The 20,282-nt window shown below is 41.0% G+C and overlaps 1 protein-coding gene across 1 annotated transcript in view; it reads right to left on the bottom strand.

Annotated features, from left to right (window-relative positions):
• Positions 1-20,282, bottom strand: part of bbs9 (Bardet-Biedl syndrome 9) — a 205,347-nt gene that overhangs the window by 66,361 nt on the left and 118,704 nt on the right. The window contains exons 20-21 of the mRNA XM_044358108.1: positions 14,628-14,877; positions 1,680-1,790 (exon numbers count right to left, since the gene is read on the bottom strand). Coding sequence (XP_044214043.1) covers positions 1,680-1,790; positions 14,628-14,877 — 361 coding nt within the window. The remainder of the gene's footprint in view (positions 1-1,679; positions 1,791-14,627; positions 14,878-20,282) is intronic.

Below are 20,282 nucleotides of genomic sequence, written 5' to 3'. Positions count from 1 at the left end.
GTTAACCCACAAAAATAAATAGAGCGAGAAAGCCGAGAACAGAGCCAGATACACGAAAAAACATAGAGAGAAGACAGAGTGAGAACGAGAGACGGCAGACGCTGAGAAGAGGATGAGAGTGTGGTCCAACTCCCCAAACAGAGAAACAGTGAGCGTAGACCTGGCAACAGTAAGCCAGCAACGCCGGACACACACACTCCCAGTTCCCCTCTCACAACACCGGAAGACATCGACTACAGCAATGACACTGCGATAGTAAAATAACGCCTCCCACTGTGATTATGACTATGACAGCAAAAGCAGCCAGATATAAAACACAGATGAGTGGATGACACTGACGGAAACAAATACTGCATTCCCAGATGTCGGGAGTATTTGGGGGTTTTCTATGTTGTACTGTAAAGGATTATTCAAAGTAAAAAAAGTGAAAAAACCCTCCTTGTATGTCTTAGCAGGCTCGTCCTTTACTCTAACCACGAGCCGGAGGAATAACGAGAGGATAACTGAAGGAAAAACAAGCAAATCTAAAGGGAACTTCACCGTTGTACGTGTTATGTATACAATGAATAAATCACCAAAATGAAGGAGAAAAAGAGTTATTTTCATTTTTTTGGCTGCTGGGCCAGTGAAAATATACAAGGGGCCAGTGAAACTCTGATCTATTGGCCAAATGGTTCAACTGGGAAAAAAAAGTTATGTTGGACCCGGGACGACAGAAAATTAACTGGCAAGAATTTTGATAATAAATAAAGCGAAAAATGTCAATCATTTAACCGGTTGGATCTCCTCAGACGTGATGCTTTAATGCTTTTTCTTTCTTATACAAGACTGTAAAACCATTATATGTTTGGATGTTGAACTGTCGATCAGATAAAACAAGACATGTGAAGAAGCTCTACAGAATTATAATGATATAATAATGAATTATAGACAAAACGATTAATCAATTAATCAAGAAAATAACAACTTTCTCCTACTGTCTCCTAGGAACTGTCCTCACCTACACTGTGAGTTTGTACCTTGTCTATGTTGAGATATAAACCATAGCCATTTAGTAATGTGGGGACATTTTCTGAGGGTAAGGCCAGCTTTGCCCTTTGGCACATTTGGCAGTGTGCATCAAAGTAAGACTTTGCCCATGCAGCTGATGACAAAGCAAGAGCAACAACGCAGGAAAAGGTGGTAAAATCAAGAAAACTAAACATTCAGAAACACACGGGCGAACATCCGTGCTGCATCTGCAGAACCCAAAATTACCGTTTGATTTCATCTTTTGGCACCGGCCAGAATCCTAACCATGCTGATTCTGCAGACCGCGAGCCAACGGCAGTCAAAGTGGTATGTACAAATAACAGACGAGGCAGAGCGCTATGCCGTGAGGGGGGAAAGTAGAGGTGGATTACAACAGTTGTGACAGACAGTGAACAGATATCACTGTCAGAGCTCTGGTCGGGATTTAGTGACAAGCTGGGAGCGATGCTTGCGGATGTACCGCTGGAGTGATGTATTTTGATATGGATGAGTTGGAATTGTGACAAGGTGAAACCACTGAACCACTGAAGAGTCTTAAGAGCTGGCATATGCTGCTCTCCAAATACAGACACAAAAGAAGAGAAGGAGAGAAGATAGAGAGAACAGTAGACACAAACGAGGAGCGATGGAGGAGTTTGTGCTCCTACCTTTCTTGACTTTCTTAGACGGCTGTTTCTTCTTGACGAACTTGGTCGGCTCCTGAGAGAGATTCAGCTCCTCCCCGTCACCAGCCACCTCTGCGATAGGCTCCACACCTCCTGAGTGACAGAAGGAAGGAATTCATTAGCTAATCAGAAGATATATGAGCAAAATTTGTCTTTTTTTTAGCACAATCTTCACATGTATAGTTCCACAAAGTGCCAGTAAACAGCTTCGTTAAAGACAGCAGAGTTTAAGTGCCTTGCTCACAGGCATCTTGACAAAGGAGAAAGGTTTTCATTCACTTTCGCTACCCAGTTTGAGATTTGTGTGATATACTGTTAAACCCAAGTGATACTTTCTGCATCAACATGGCTGTTAGGGTAAACAGGATGTACATTATTTTCATCTACACATGTTTGCAAAGCCCCAAATTTATGTCAAATTTGGACTTAACACACGGACATGTATGAACATGTCTGCATACATCTAATGTAGTATAAACATCCACCATCATTTTTAAAGTACTGTATGTCTGGCCCTTACAACATGTATGGGATTTATGTTTATTCTTCTCTTGAGGGTAACAAACTGACAGCTTATAACATGTAAAACACCCACATCCACTGTTTATTCCATAAACCTGCACACCAGCGACGTCTTGACCTGCATCACCACAGACTGATGTGCATCATGTCTTCAATATCCATCATTGTCCCGTCTCTCAGCTCTAAAGATCTTCAAAAAAAGCAGCAACTTCTTACATTTGCTCCCTGGATTGGCACATCCTGGCTACGGTACCTTGACCACATTTCTCTGTCTGTACGATGAACGCAAGTCAAATGATGCAGAGCTTTGTGAAATGGCTGATGTGTGTTGCACTTTAGTCTAGTTTCAGACAGCTTTCCCAGAGCTTCTGGTGCAAGTTTGATTCCCTGATGTGAAAAGGTTTGGATGCCAAAACACTTTGTCTCCAACTTATTGCAATATTTTATAACTTCAACTATTGACTTTGATAAACATTGCTGTTCATGAGATAAAATAAACTAAATTCTTGGTTGCTAATATGTAGTTGATATTTCTTACTGCAAATATGTAGTATAAATTATATTTGTTGACCAAGCTGTAAACTAATATATGTATCTTTGACTCCTACGTCTACGTTGCATTCTTCATATTCTGTTTATGCTCTACATCTACATCAGGGGCACCGGATTCATTTCAGAAGTGCAGGGGCCAAAAAGTGTGTGTGTGTGTGTAGCAGCAGATATATACTGGAGACTCTCACTAAACTTTTGCGGAGTTTGCTTGCACCACAGGGTGGCTCGTGGGATTAGATACAAGTTTTTTTGCTCAATTACCCAAAACTATGAGTGTACATGACAGCAACACTTCTGCAGCTGAGTAACAGCAAGCAGGCAACAGGAAACAATTTAATTGGTTGTAATGTACACTGTATGCATGTGACATGTGTGACAACGTCCTCTTTGATTGGATTAAAAATTTAAATATTCTTCCCATTTTACGTTTGCCTGCTTTATTTTACTTGATGTCTTAGAGTGGATGGGAATGATTGAAACGTCTTTTTACCGTAAGTGTTGCAGTATAAGGGCCTTCGCTCTTCATGCATTCACACCAAAATATATGTAGAGTTTGGATAAGAGTGTCATTAATATGTCAATTTATCACAACTGTGGAAGAATATGTGAAAGTAAAACATCAATATTTTACCATTTTAAGTGTAGTTTAGGGAATGTTTTAGGATGGAATAATAGTGTTGAACATGTCATTTGTAAGTGTGTGTGTGTGTGTGTGTGTGTGTGTGTGTGTGTGTGCGCGCGCGCACTTGCCTGTGTGAAAGTGTGATTGTGTGTGTGACAAAATCCCCGCTAGAATCCCATGGATCAGTCAGGATTTAGGGAGCTCCTGAGGTCGATGAATTGGACGCCTTGTCTCTCCTCCGTCCCACCTCTCTGTCTCCTCCTCATCCCCCCCTCTTCTTCATTCCTCTCCTCCCCTCTCTGTCTCCTCTTCGTCGTTTTCTTCTCCTCCCTGTCTGCATTTGCTCTTCTCCCCCCCCCCCCCTCCCCGCCTCTTCCTCCCTCTTCAACCTTTTCCTCTTACCTCCCTCCTTCCATCTCCATCTCTTCTTCCCCTTTTCCTGTCTACTCCTCATCCCTTGTCTTCTCTTCACCCTTCTCTTCTTCATCCCCGCTTTGCCTCCTCTTTCCTTCTCTCTTTCCCACATTTTCTTCTGTCCATCTTCCCTTCCTTCCCCCCCTCCTCCCCTCCTCTAATTCCTGCCTCTCTCCTCATTTCCTCTCCTCCCTGAGGATTGTGTCCAGTTTCATGGTACTTTCATTTTAACATCCACTATACACATCGTGCCTTTGTGATGTGTGTGTTCATGCATGTACGAGACAGAGTGTGCGTGTGTGTCTGCCATCATGTCTACCTTAAGGTGTCTGAGAATGTGTGTGTGTGTGTGTGTGTGTCCGTCTCCCCCACTGCGTCTATGTCTGTGTGTGTGTGTGTGTGTGTGTGTGTGTGCACAGATTACCCTAAGCTCTCTCTAATATTTATCCTGGCCTTTTCTAAAGCCAATCTTGTTCTCTTTGGTGAGAGCACAGCCTGTGGCTTCACACACACACACACACACACACACTCACAGTTGTTTGAAATGGGATATGCCTCGCTCTTAATTGGGCAGGTGTTTTTCTAAGGCGAGTCGTTTTTTTTTAACGCTGTCTTACAATTTCACGAGGAATGTGTGGGTTTGAGTGTGTGTGTGTTTTTTGACCTCAGTCTTACATCAACATCAGGTAAGGAAATAGCCCACCACTTACTCTGAAACAAAATCACATCACACACACACACACACACACACACACACAGATGTCTCTTACCACTGACCTCTCACACATTCCTCTTTCTCCCTCTCTCTCTCTGTAAATAGTGGGTGTATTACCGCCTGGTCAGACTGGTGGTGTGTATCTGTGGTTCCCTCAGTCGTGGTCGTGGTCTATATTTGTCTCACTGGTCGGGGTTATCAGTTTTTAGACAACCCTGAGGTTTAGACTCGATACACAGCACCGCATCACACATCGAGAACACTTCAACACCCGAGAAAAAGAAGCAGAATGGAAGATATACGCAGATTTCGCATCAGATTCCAGCTCGAACATGTACGGATGTATTTGAGAAGTTGACATGTCGAGTAAAGAAATCCTACTGCTATAGTTTGTTTTATGGCTTGTTTACGTAGCCTCCTGAGTGGTTGAAACTAACCAATCAGAACAGAGTGGGCTCATCAGGCGGGGGGCCTTAAAGAGACAGGAGCTAAAACGGCCTGTTTCAGACAGCGGCTGAACTGAGGCGCTGCATAAAGAGCTCATATAATACAAATAAGGATTTTTTTTTAACCGTGAATCATGCAAAGCTGCTCTAGTGGAGGCCCAGAATAGAAATATAGAGCTGGAAATTAGCATAATAGGTCCCCTTTAAGTAACTTTAGCACATACAATCTATATCTGGATATCCTGTCTAGAGACGTAAAAACGCATGCTAATGCACTAAGAATGTATTGTGATCATAATGCAATTGGATGGACCTGATCACCTGACTCTGCCTCCTCCTGTTAGCTTAAGCAAGCCTGCTAAAGCTACATGTAGTAGTGACAGCTATAAGTCTTCCCACGCAAAAAGTGAATGACGCTCGTCCACGGCATTGATTCCTTAATCCACCAGGCACGCTAAGCTAATGTGCATATTTAGATCCAATCACAATCAGATTAACTAGATTGCTTATTAATACCAGGTGTAAATGCAAAGATCCAGATAAAGGTCACATGTTAACACCAGGTGTAAATGAGGCCTCTAACTGCATTCAAATTCTCACAAGCTATAAATTAGAGCTAGTCGGCAGGTTTATGAACAGTTTAGAGCAATTTGGTGACAAAGACTAGATTTCTTCTAATACTACTACAACTAGTTACAGTGCAGTCACTACTACTGACAGTGAAGCCACTGTGATAAAGTGTAAAAGCTAAAGTGAGTTTAAAGTCTGATATGGTGCAGACTACAGAACATGACCAGGACAGAGACAGATATATATAACAACGCTTTTTGAGAACTTGGAGACATTTGGAAAGAACATATCTGAGGACAGTGTGGAGAAGTTGAGGAGCGTTTATAGACCGTTGGGGACGGTTTGGTAAGACTGTGGCACATAGAGTAGTTATAGAAATATCTGGTTTGATGTAATATAGTAATTGTTGGTGCAACAGTTTGAGAGGTTTAAGGCCATCAGCAGATGTTTGGAAGCATTGAAACTGTGAAACTTCTAAGTTAAACGGTCTTGAACAGTGGGAGACCGTGTGCAATAGTTTGACAATTTGGACATTTGTGGGTCTGTTTGTATATAGACGGCGACGGTTTGAGTAAGTCAACAGCGATGTGAGGACAGCTTGAGGAAAGTTCAAGCCATTCTGTGACAGTTCGGGACATTGTGCGGCAATGTGGGACCGTTTGGGCTGATCTATGACAGTCTGGGGCCGCTCCGGGCGAGTTTTGGAAGAATTTTGGACAGCTCGGTCGAAGGGGTGAAGCTGCTTCCAATAGACAGCTCTGTCTTGGTTTGCAGTGTGGAGACACCAGCGCATTCCTGCTTTATTCTGGGCTGCGGTTTGAAGATGGGGGTGACACTGCGCTGCTGTGGTTAGCAGCAATTTGGCTGTGGGCTTTACGCTATTTCAATCCCCCCTCAATGTACACATCTTTGTAGGGAACACATACACACACACGTACAGTATGTTAAACCCACAAATTTGCACATGCACACTGAAATGCTTTTGAAAGCACACATCAAAAACCAGGAAGTGTGACTCCTTTAAAAACTGGTGTGTGTGTGTGAATCAGACATCTGATATCTAGCCTTCACAGTCCAAACCTGAAAACCACTTTTAAGTACAACAAAGGCATTCACACACTCATATCATATAAGTTGCGTACAGTATATGTCAAAGGAGATATTGTCCATGTCAGTTAAATGACTAAAAAGTACAAAAAATGTAAAATGTGCTTTTAGAGGACGACTCTCCGCCCAAACTATAAATTCATTCTTAAGAATCGTAGTTTTTGAAAAATAGTAAAAATCCGTCCCCGGCTGAAAAACAACCCGCTAACATTTTAGATTTATTGAATGATAAACTTCAGGTAATGATTGATTCTTTCTAAAATAGCGCTCCGCTGTTTTATATATAGCGTTCTGGAGGAGAACTCTTCAATTTGGAAACACCACAGAAACAGAACAAAGACAGCTGGTCAGGATTACACACAAGACATGACCTACACTTACACATACTACATGTATTTTCCTTTGCTCGGTGTCCTCTGAACTTACACACACACACACACACACACACACACACACACACATATATATACATGTGTGCACACACACACACACCAACGCACAAACACAGCCCATCTTCTCCCCTCTCTTTAAGTCTAAAATAGATGCAGGCCCCAAACCACAGCTACCAGTGGAACACACTGTGAAAATAACTGTGACACACACACACACACACACACACACACACACACACACACACACACACACACACATGCACTATATGGGGTGAGTGTGGATAGGAGGATGTGTGTAGTCTGCTTGCTCTCAGTTGGATTGTGAACATTAAAAAAAAAAAAAAACCTCCTTTGACTTAATTAGTAGAGAGAAGAGAGGAGATTAGAATAAAGTAGAAATAACAGAGAGAAACAACAAAAAGATCAGGAGATTATTAACATATGATATGAGATTAACAGCAGGTTAAAACCAAAGACAAAACAGCAGAAAAGACAGAACACAGTAGAGCAGAGACATAAAACAAGAGAAGCCTGGATGTTGCCAAAAGCATTGCTCACTGCAGCAAAATGACTTATTTAGAAAGATAAAGTCTGTGTGTGTGTGTGTGTTGATGTAAGAACACCATTAATATACACACCTCCCTGGCTGAGGTCAGTTCAGCTGAGCTATGCTGACAGCAGGATGACCAATGAACCATATGATAAACACGGCTGATTCACCAGGTGTGGGAGTATGTTTGTGTGTGTATGCGTGTGTGTGTGTGTGTGTGTGTGTACACACGGAGTGCAGCTGTTGAAGCCTGCTGATCAGAATGATGTCATCAGGGTAATGTTAAGAATATTACCATCTCCGTCTGAATCAAAGAGTCTGTCGAAATATGAGTCAGAAAAAAGCAATAGCGGTGGGAAATAGACCAGAACAAGCCTGGTGTTTGAGTAAAGGCCAATGTTTTGTTTTGCTCTCAAACTGCAATTATAACACCTTGATTCTCCTTCTTTAAATGTTGACTTCATGGATTTTGGTTAATGTTGGCTGTCACTAAGGAAAACAGAAACAGATCAGTGAAAGATGGGAAGTAGGAACATCGTAGCAGTCGATTACAACGTTTCATTACTCAACAAACAGGATAATAAACTGTTCACATCTGTTCATCTTAAAAAATGTTTATTTATTTATCTTTATTATTCATAGTTGTAATCTTGGTCGATTTAGCAACATCCGTGGATACTGTGGCAACAGCAAATACTCATTGAGCAGCTGATTTGAAGTTGGAGGCGTCAGCTGTTCCATTATTCCCTTGCAAACATTTTCAACAGTCTACTGACATGTAATGAAAATGAATGTTGTCTTGTTTTGTCTTTCACAGTTAGGCACCAACATCAATGATAAATACATTGTGCTTCCTGTGACTCCTTCACAATAAAAGCAAACCTTGTGTTTCATGAGTAGCAGCAGAGGGAAATGTTCAGTTTGCATCAGCGGTAACTTAACACAGCTTTGACACCACATAAAAAGAGTGACTAGTGAACAGTGAGAATGAGAAAAATTTATGCTAGATGATGCTGCATCATCTTCCTGGCAACCGCTCGTGTTTAGGTAAGAAATCTGAGTCCAGTTTGGGAATGTCAGACTCTGCCATTTAGACTGAATGTGTATGTGTTAAATGCCTATTTCTGGAGAAAAAAAATGCCAGCCATAAATAGTATCAGGAAGGGGTTTGATGTTATGAAAATGTTATGGATTATAACTTCAATGTTCTATTATTTACTGATTATATCTTTGGTCAGATATACCTTGCTGCTGTTGTAATGTATATTGCTGTTGGAGGGTTTTACTAACCTTCAAAGAACAGGTTTTCTTTTCTTTTCGACATTAAATCGCTCTGCACATCCTGCATCAAAAATTTTAAAAAGTCCAATCCTCTCTCTCTCTCTCTGTCTCTCACTCTTTCTATGTTTGGATGAAAGACAAAGGTGACGTCACCCTCAAGCAAAAACAGCGATAATGTCAGTCTCAGTGTGTGTTTATAAGTGGGTGTGTGTTGTAAGGTTTTTATTTCCAGAAAACTCTCACATAAACACATTAACACAGAGATACGCATACACACTTCAAACCAATGAAACAGGGCTTGTTGTGTGGTATCCGAATGTGTGTGTATGTGTGTGTGTGTGTGTGTGTGTGTGTGTGTGTGCGCGTCTGTGGTCTCGGAGGGAAACGGTTGCCGCCGTGTTGTTGGAAATGTAAACAAGTGTGTATGTTTACGGGCGGGTGAAAAAGCAACATCTGAGACGGCTAACAAACGACTGTTTACTGCAGGGCTATGTGTGTGTGTGTGTGTGTGTGTGTGTGTGTGTGTGTGTGTGTGTGTGTGTATGTGTGTGTGTGTGTGAATTTTGGCAGCAGACCAAAGGAGAGAGGGGAGACCACATGACAAGAAAACATAAACACAAATGCACTCACTCTCTCTCCTCTCTTACACGAACACACACACACACACACACACACACACACACACACACACACTTAATCAATTGATTCAGTTTTGTTCCACTGAATTTTGTGCTGAATTACTGTAATCACCATAATGACTTTTAAACAGCCTTTAAAGTTTAATAGACCACACTCTGTGTGTGTGTGTGTGTGTGTGTGTGTCTCTCTCTCTCTCTCTCTCTCTCACACACACACACACACACACACACACACACACACGCATGCATGCACACTAATTAATTCATTCTCAAAGATAGAAGGTTTATCTATAAACCTCTGTAGGTCCTGTGCTCAGTAATAGTTATTGTTAAATTAACTCAATACTTTCAAATTAGGTTTATGTCGACGGGTCTACGGGACAGTTGTTGTTCGTTAGTTAAATCATTCTAGTCAGGTCACAGTCTCTATAAGTCATACAGCAAATGCAAACCAGAGCTGTAAGAACCTCAAATGTAATTTAGAAGTGTTTGTGTTTTTCAGTTACAGACCAAGAGATGAAAACTGTGTGCTAGCACCGTTAATCTGAAGTTCAGTATTTCTCTGTGAACATTAACTACTCAACATGTTACGGCTAAACTATTTGTGCATGCATTAACTGAGTGTGTCTATTACCTGCAAGTGTTCCTTCATGTGTGTATCAGTCAGTCCATTGTGCCTGATTTTATGAACAAGCACAAGCTCCAGTTGTCCAGGAATTATCCACATCCTGGAAGTTGCTCTCCAACATCTAACCATCGACGTATGTCCCTCCTGAGCTACAGAAAACTACTGAACTGTGTACAACTTTAAAATGAAGGGAGTCTTGACTGAATATGAGCATAATCATAAGTTCATTTTACACATACAGTATCCATCTTAATTGACATTTTTAAATTACACATATGTAATAGTATGCAGGTTAGAGTCTTTTGTATTAAAGATGGCGTATTGACCATGTCCTAACCTTTGATGGCTGTAATTTTTACTGCATTTTTTGGGTTTGGTAAGTTATTACCAAGCTTTCTGTAAGAACTTTTCAACTTTGGTTGAGTAACTCTCCTGTGTGTAGCTCCGGTCCTGGCTGAGCCACGCCTGGATGAGCCATTCAAGCTTGAAGTTGATGCCGGTCACATGGGGACAGGTGTGGTTTTGTTACAGGGGTGGGAGGGCGTTGATAGACCGGTCTGTTACTTCTCTAATAAGTTCAATTCGTAAAAGTTTAACTATTCTACTATAGAGAAGGAAGCATTTGTTCTTATTTGTTGCCAAGACCGGAATAAACTCCCTCACCCCTACAGTTCTTCTCTGCAACACTAACGCCATAATGGTCAGCTAACTGTACTAACTGCTTCTTCCTTCAGCCATTTACAAATGCTTGGCGCATTAAAAAACTCCAATAAGGAAGCCATAATAACAAGTTACCAGTATCTACCAGAATGTACTGTGTTAACTCACCCGAGTATTTTCCTCTAACTGCTGACTAAATGGCTTGCGGCGGGTATTTATACACTGAAAACCTTGTTAAGCGACCTGCTAACAGGCAACCCCATGCTCCCGATAGAGAAAAAAATGGATGCAACTCAAAGGGGAAACGCCACTACAGCATAGCGGGGAAATCTCTGCACTTGCAGCGCATCAGGTCAGCAACACTTACCTTCTGTGCGGCAACCAACAATCTGACATCCGGCCAGAAACCAGCGCTTCCAAGGAACTAAAAGAACCCATGGTGCATCTCTCAAAACCAGAACATCTGGCAAACAAAACATGAGGCCAACACAAACACACGGCTGGACCCAATGACTTAATCAACGTGTAATCAACACCATGCGTCAAACCGACAACCTACCTGAAGCCACATTATCTAACAAAGTAGACTAAACACTCTACAGCAACCCGGAGTGGACGAGCCCCCGATATGTATAAGCGGTATTAATTCATTATTAATTTATTTAATTAAAGGATAAACTGAATATGAACAAGGTGTGGGGTGTGGATATCATTTAAATCAGTGGTGTGCATGAGAGAGGAGAGAGTGTGTAGATGCTTAACTGGCTTTCCTCTTACCTTACTGGTAGATCTTTTTCTGTTGCTGTTGGTAACTCTGAATCAGATGTAGTCAGCGTTCCATATGGAGTCCCTCAAGGGTCAATTATTGGCCCTCTACTGTTAAGTTTGTATATGCTCCCACTTGGGTCAACAATACAACATATCATATCAGTCCTACGCTGACGACACACAGTTATACATATCTGTTTCTGCCAACCACCTTAACCCAGTGAATGATCTCATCCAGTGCATTACTGAAGTTAAATATTGGATGGCCAAAAATTTCTTGTAGTTAAATGAAGACAAAACGGAGATTCTTTTAGAAGGTCCGAAGGCTTTGAGGTACCAGATTAACTCTTTGTTAACTCCCTTATCAGTAAAACCCTGTGATCATGTCAAAAACACATTTCCAGTATCTCTAAGATTGCTTTTTTATCATCTTAGAAACATATCCAAAGTTAGATCTTTCCTGTCACAGTCTGATTCTGAAAAGTTGGTTCACGCATTCATTTCCAGTCGACTTGACTATTGTAATGGACTCTTTGCTGGACTGGCAAAGCAAACACTTAATAAACTCCAGCTAATTCAGAATGCTGCAGCCAGAGTGTTAACCAAAACCAGAAGGTGTGAACACATCACTCCTGTTTTAATTTCTCTTCACTGGCTCCCAGTAAAATACTTCTTATCGTTTTTAAAGCTACGTTGTTGACATGCTCTCCGAATACATGCCAGATAGACCCTTGAGATCATCAAATAAAGGTCTCCTCACCATACCTAGAATAAATACTAAATCAGCTCATGGTGCCTTCAGCCATTATCGTCCTACTGGATTCTTTTCCACATGAACTCAGGTCTGTTAAAACAGTGTCTTCCTTTAAAAGAAGACTAAAAACATATCTTTTTTCACAAGCTTTTAGTTAGGTTAATGGGTGAAACCTTCTTTTTAGAAACAGTATTATTATTGTTATTTCTTTTAACAATGATATATATGTATATGTATATATATATATATATATATATATATATATATATATATTTATACTGTCTTATTTGTTTTATATATGTAATGTTAATGTTTGAGCCATCTCTGATGCTTCTTGGTTGCATTTATACTTGGCTTTTTTGCCAAAGAGGTATGAAGTGGCTAAGTGTACAGCAAATGGAGCATATTATAATCAGAAATCTTAAACATACAAATATCAATATCAGTGTTTCTGCTCTACAGTATGTTATGAAATAGGATTTTAACCTGCCCAGTTTACCTGCTTAACTGGAATATGTACACCATAGATTTAAATGCTGCATCTCGGTAACTGAAAGTTGTTCTTTTAGCTTTGTTTTTAGAATATTTTGCACATGTACAACAAAATGAAACCCACACAGAAGGAGAGATGGAGGGAAGAATGAGGATAAGGAATGAAGGGAAGAAGGAGGGGAGGAGAAGACAGGCCATAATTGATGATCTTGTCAGAAAGACTTCTATAAACCTCAGCCAAGACTAAATGATCCGTAAGGTGTGTGTGTGTTTGTGTGTAAAAGAGTGTATGTATAGTGTGTGTGTCTACCTTGCAAATGCAACTGTACGTGCCAGTGTGTCTGTATGTGTGTATATTCATGTTTTTATGAGTTTGTCTGCACTGTATATCTGGCATGGGTGTGTATATGTGTCAGAAGTGTGTAACCTGTTTGCCATGTTTTTTTGCATGTGTGTGTGTGTGTGTGTGTGTGTGTGTGTGTGTGTGTGTCTGTGAGTGTTTCTTAGGGTGTGTGTGTGTGTGTGTGTGTACAGATGCATTTAAATACAAGCCTGTGTGTTGGCTGTAAAGTGTACTATGAATAGGCTTCATGTTTTTGCCTGCCGAAGCCTAAAATCTTCACCAGGGGACCAGTTTATATGAGGCTGTCCACCAAAACACACAGTAAAACAACACACACACACACACACACACACATACTCATAAATACCAAGACACAGCTTTAGCAAAACGCAACAGATTCATCTGACTACACCACACCATTTTTGCTGTTTAATCTGTAAAATTGGATAGCAATTAATGGTAAAATACATTACAAAAATGAAGAAAATATATTATAAATTACAAAATACTACTATATTTTTACTTACAATATAAATTTTACTTTATATTGTAAGGTGGATCATGGAAGCATTTTCTGATGTGCCACTGATTAATAATTGAGTTTAGGCAACTAAAACTGATTGCTTACGGCTTGAATAAGATCATATGGTTGTCATTTAATACTTCTGTACTTGATGAAAAGCCACTTTGGGCTCAAAACATTGTATTTTTTCTAAATATAATACAGTAAAACATTTTAAAGGGAGCATTCTTGTTTTGTGAGTCCTTGGGAGGCAGTTTTGGACTCCCTAAAGAGGAAAGATGTTTTGCACAGTACTTGAAAAAGACAGTAGTCATGACTAAAAGAAACCAGTGCTGACTGTTGTCAGGAAATGGGATGCGGCCATGGTTTCTGATGTCAAAGTGAAATGCTTTTTAAACCCAACCATTCAGCTCCGGCTCCCTTCCTGGCATGCAATTACATCAGACTACTTCCTCTTTTCCTTATAAGAGAAGCGGCCGCATGTCAGGAAAACACAAACATAACGTACATCGTTTTAAGCATTTGACCAAATGGCCGAAGCGGTTGTTTTTCTGGTGAGGTCGGCCTCAGATGAACCCATTTACACTGACACAGAATACTAATTGGAAGCGTTTATCTACAAAAAGAAAAAACTGAAAAACTCTGTGAGATAAATGGAGCTGTAACATGAGCTATAGATAAAACCATCTATCCAGGCTGTGATTCTGAACTGGATAAAATATAGTTCAGAAAAATTAGTGCATTTAACGAGAAGCATCAATCTAGGAGCTGAATAAACTGAATTATCCTCTATTAGTTAATTCTGTACCGAATGAACTGAACATGATTTTATTTTGGTATTATGGTGAACTTGTACGCCACTTGGCATGACTTTAAGAGTTAATTGAACATGTCATGATATAAACTGTCTTTGTATGATTCTGTATGATTCATCCCCCCCTTCTCTGACTTACCGGGAGCGGCCAGGTTCTGGACCTGCGCTGGGACCTGGACGTTGGCCTCGGAGGCTAGCGTGAGGCGGCCTCCCTTGCCGATGCGATCGCACATCAGGGTGATGTGCTTCTTGAGGCGGTCGGTGTCGCGGGGGAGGCCCAGTACGGGGCCTCCAGCCTGGGCCAGAGATGTGGCCTGGTCCTTGGGGCTCCGTGAAAGACAGGTCCGCAGGAGGTGGGAGACGGCGGCGTCGCAGCTCTCCTCCCAGCCCTGAGGAGAGACGAGAGACAGATGTTAAAATGTCCACAATTCACTCATTCAGTCATGAAGGTAGAAAGGAAAGAGAGGAGGAAAGTTTTTTGGTTTTTGTTTTTCTTTTATTCTTCTTTTATTACCTTGCATCTATAAGTCAATTATATAAACATACATTTCTGTGTGAATGGTGCAAAAAGCTTGTACAAAGAACAGGGGGGGGGGTTAGAGGGCAGGAAGAGGAAGGAAAAGAGGGAAGGATAAGGGGAATAGTGGGGAAGAAGAGGGTAAGAGGAGAAGGAGGAGGAGGGAGCAGCAGAGAGAGAGAGAAATACAAGGTAATGTAAAAGAAGGAGACATAAGCATAAGAGAGAAAAGGATTAGAATAGAAGACGAGGATAAAGAGGAGAGATCTGAGGAAAGCATCCCTGTCTCCAAGATATTACATTAATATACTACTAAACTGTTTACCCAATTACGCTGGATTCCCAGCCTGGATTAGCACTACATTTATGTAGCTGCACTGCAGTCGGAGGGAGGTGGTTGGGGTGGCTGACGGGCGTACAAGATGCAGAACGTTAACACCAGACATCAAAGTTTGCATCCTAGTCAGGTTAAAGTTAGTGAAAGATCCTGGTTTCCCTTAAATGTTAATAAAAATGTTGACTTTTCTGTTTAATATTGCTGCAGTTTCTGTTATTCTAGTGGGTATTATACTGCATGATTGGATATTTTGGTGGAGGAAAAACAGAACTACTTTGTCATTGAACATTTTTGTAACTTGCCAAATATGTTGATTAACAACATTACATTTAAAGAAAACATAATCCAACCGGCATTATGTTTCTAGCTAAATGTATTTTGCTGTTGCGATTTAGTCATCGCATATGGACGTAATTTCTAGGGAAATGGGGTCGGAGGGAAGGAAAAGAGGAGGGGGACAAATAGGAAAAGAAAGGAAAAAGATTTAATGACCAATCATTGACTTTAAATCTTGATGCTTTAACGATGTTCTTGACATTTATAAAAGAGCAAGAAAATAATAAAACATGTAGAATCGAAAGGGCGGGACACACACACACACACACACACACACACACACACACACACACAGAGTCTTAACTCATGCTACTACAAACCTCTGAACCCGTAACCAGAATGAATGGGTGACTTTGGATGGGTGAGTCTGAGGGAGAAGGGAGGGAGGTGGAGGGGGGAGTGTTGACAGGTACCCTCCCACCCTTCCCTTTTCCCTTATCCCCCCCCCCCCCCTCACACCGCCTCCTCCCCCTGCCTGCCGCCATGCTGATAGGCCCCTAATGAGCCATAATGACAGGTAATCAACCCTGTAATGATGATGACAGAGAGACACAGACAGAGACAGGGAGAGACAGAGAGAGAGAGAGAGAGAGAGAGAGGGTTGTAGAAGGTCAAGGAGATGAGATGATGACAGAGAGGAAGGCAGATATTAGAGACGGAGAATAAGAAGAGCGGAGGAGACGGAGGACGAGCAGAGATAAGGACGAAGGAAAGAGAAGAAGACAGCAGAGGGGGGAAAAAAAAAAAAAGAGTCAGGACAGAGAGAAAATGAGAGAGGAGGAGCGGGAGGAGGAAGAGGAGGAGGAGGAGGAGAGATGGGAGGTGGGTGACCTATTCTTACCACAATACCTCACCAGGTTATCAAATACTTGGAACAACATAACTGCAGGTTTCTGTGGAAACTTGGCACGCTCGTGCACGCGCACATTCTGACACATACGTTCCACATGCTGCGGAGGAAAATTAAATGTCTTTTAACCCTAAACTGCAGACATTCATCCTCCCCGAACGAGAAGAAAGGAAGCAATGAAAGGTGGAGCGGTGCAGGTTTGGAACGCGGCCAGAGCGATAAATTAAGACAAAGTGCAGAAATAGGAGAGAAGTATGTTTCCCGTCCCCGGCAACAAGAGAGGGATTGTGTTATTCACTGATCTCTGAAGACAAAGGATGTTTGTGTTATCTAACGCTCACCGCTTGAACGTTTCGCGCTGAGTCAAGGGAGAGGTTTTTTTTAGTGTTGAAAGGTGTTTTTGAGGGTGAGGTTTGTTTTAAGAACAAAGAGACTGCTTTGTAAAGTTTTCCCACCAGTTCAGAGAGCAACGAGTTTTTACTTGGTGAATATTAACCTGTGTTTCAATAATGGGAAAGCCTGTGCAGGTGAACACTCACTACCAGTTCAAAAGACCTGAGTCAGTATTATCTTTTAACATGCTTACAAATAAACTTTTTCACTTGTATTTACTTAATTTGTCTTATTTCTTTTATTCTATGTTACTGAATTTATTTGATCTCATTTTAATCAGCCACAATACACTCTCACATGTGTAGATGACACAGACTTTTTACAAATGAAACAAGAGAAGGAAGTATAACCTTATATGAACTGACAGGTAACTCATTGATTGGACAGTTACAGCAGCGACTGTTGTCATCATCAGTGTTATGCCATGTAGACACATAACACGCATCTGACTGAACAGATATGCTTCTTCTGAGCCACTACATTGTCCACATGGCCTGCATATGGCTCATGTCTTTTGTCCTTATGTGCGTCACTACAGTGATTGTGCACTGGGCTCTGAGCGCTTCCAAAATACAGACGACCTACACTCAACATTGAGCCTGAATGCCTCCTGTGTAGACAAAAGGAGAAGGTCAAGGAGAGCAACGTCTGTGTAGACACGTTGTTACATGGAAATACAGGGAAAATCTAATTCTTGTGACTCACAGCAGGTTAATTCAACACTTAAGTGCTCCTTGTTTGTTTATTTAAAGAACTAACAAAGAAATAATTTATTATGAGCATTATTAGTCGAGATGGCAACTAGACCTCATATGTCATCAATAACATAAAGACGGGGAGTCTTGTGCTGTATTATTACGAGGGGATAGTTACTGTGTGTTTCACTCACTTTTTCATAAAAACCCTTTCTGATTGATCAGGGAGTATCCCTGCATTAATGGTTACCATGGTTGCTATATGACATGATCATGCATGAATATATAAATTGCTTATATACGTTGCCTCTTTGACAGTTCCCATCATCAGGAGAAGGATTAAATAGTAGTGTAGCTTTTGAATTCATGGTAAAATTTAATATTTGTCATCTAATCCTGTGGTTTGCTTTCACACCACTGATTAAACTGTATGAAGCTGGTTCAGGTGAAATACACGTAAATGCTTGCAGTAGCTTTGGGCCACCATGTTTGGTATAATGTACCTTGAGACACTGAACCTGTGCTGCTTTTCTATTGTAATTACTTCTAATGATGATCTGGGAATTGAAGTTTCAGTTCCATTAATGTACTCATATGTATCTCTGGAACAACATAATTAAAAAAAAATAGGTGTACTGAAGGATATTACCGTGTCTATTCCTTCACTAATTGAGCCACCTGAGTAGTTTCATCATTTCACTGTTATTGTCGCTTTGGATGAAGATGTACATGGATGGTTAAAGGCTCTTATTTATTTATTTTATTTATATATACAGTGAAAGCTATAGAGACATCTACAGACTGTATAAGGAAAATTAGGTTCGACAGCAGGGAAATCCCAGATGTGATTGCAACATTGCTGGAACGGCCGTGGATAAAATGTTCCCGGGCCCAGCACACAACCTTGGAGGACTCCCAAGGAGACTGGTAAAGGTTCAGACGGCAATCTCTCTCAGTCCTGACATCCTCATCATGACTGGGAAAGTCATTTGAGAAGCCGGGGTTACGGCTCTGTGAAAACAATGTCGTACAGTAAATCTCTGGGGAAAAAATCATTCACACAATCACTTCCCTTGACCGTATCAGTGAATTCTTTTTACTGAAAAAAAAATACCCAAAAGGCTGCATTTGGTACAGTTAAGTATACAGTACAACAGTTACACTTTCTTCCACTGTGCAACTTCTGGGTGTAATCAACTTTAAATGCGACCAATTATTGTAAATGCTTGCTTACTGAGTATCAAAAGCCCTAATATGGTACAAAGGAACCTGTAATTTCAATGGAAAGCAATAGCATGCAGTGAGATTTTAAGTGTAGTGGAGTGAATTCTAAATATGAGCAAATTTAATTAACTAAAGTACATCAAACATTTACCAACTGTCTGGATAAATATTAATGTTCAAGTCGTATTTTCTCAGATGTTCAAGTTTGTTTAAAATGAAAGCAGCAGATATCAAAGAAGTGTCAGTTCTTCATTGGTGGATATTTTATTATGGAATGAAAACCATGTCAATAAAGTATGTGTGATATAGCGTTAATATTCTCTGTATAGTTTGAGGACAAAATGACCAAGAAATGGAGCAATGGAGGCATATGGAGATGAGGAAGGATGGGACGATGGACAGAGGGACTGAAGAAATCTGGTTGAGCGATCAATGACGATCCCGATATTCAGCTTTGTCATTCAATCCCAATACAAACCCAAGATTATGTTCAATGCAATTTTTAAAGTTCACACATTTCAAAATATCTGCACATGGCAGCAGGTGGTAAAGTTAAGATTAGGGAAGGACTGGTGCAGTTAGGGTTAAGCAAGTAAAACATTTGGTTAAGGTTAAAGTTAGGGTTAAGGTTAGGGTTAGGGTTAAAGTTAGGGTTAGGGTTAAGGTTAGGGGTTAGGAGTAGGTTAACAGTTAATAAAAAAGTTAACTTTGATTGCAGATGCGTGTTGGATGCAAAATCAGGTCTCCATGCAACACACCCATCCACAACCCCTACAATCACAACTTTTAGTTTTCATATCTCTACATAAAAGTACAGCAAAGTACTCCCAGCACCGGCCCTGGAGGTTGGCAAAGGACATCAATTGTGAAGTGCAGAATTGTCCAACCTCCTGTATACCAGGCTGAGTACAGAGAGAGCTCTTGTCACGTTGTCTTAGGTTAGGTAGCAGTCATATGGAGCCAAACCGATTCAAAGATCTATCTAACATGTTTCATATTAAAACGACACATGGTTAAATAAAGAAACGAACCTATGTGGCACTGAAATTCAACTGATTGAACATTTCACCTCTCCTCAATGGTTCTTTATTTCACCATGAAGCTCAAAGAACCATTTGACTTTGTGCTGCAAGGAACTTTTTCTAAACATGTCCTTTACAGCCCTATAAATGATTCTGTGGTGGTACAAGCCTAAAGAAACATTTTCAGGTGCCATATAGAAATTTTTTGGTTAGGGGCGCAGGAAGCTGGTGCGAGGCGGGCTATGCGGCTGTATGATGGATTCTGGTAAAGTAAACAGAGGGCAGAGAATGTGGGGGTCACGCAAGAATAGCAGGCAGACAGACAGCGTCAGCAACTCTGTTCAGGAGCTGAGTGACAGATGGAAAAAGAGACAAAAGAGGGAGAGAGAGAGAGAGAGGGCGAAGGAACAAGGGAGGGAG

The sequence above is a fragment of the Thunnus albacares genome, chromosome 8 (genome assembly GCF_914725855.1).
Source record: "Thunnus albacares chromosome 8, fThuAlb1.1, whole genome shotgun sequence".
In the NCBI taxonomy this organism is placed as follows: domain Eukaryota; kingdom Metazoa; phylum Chordata; class Actinopteri; order Scombriformes; family Scombridae; genus Thunnus; species Thunnus albacares.
The sequence above is the reverse complement of the archived record's forward strand: the minus strand, read 5'-3'. Positions and strand labels throughout refer to the sequence as shown.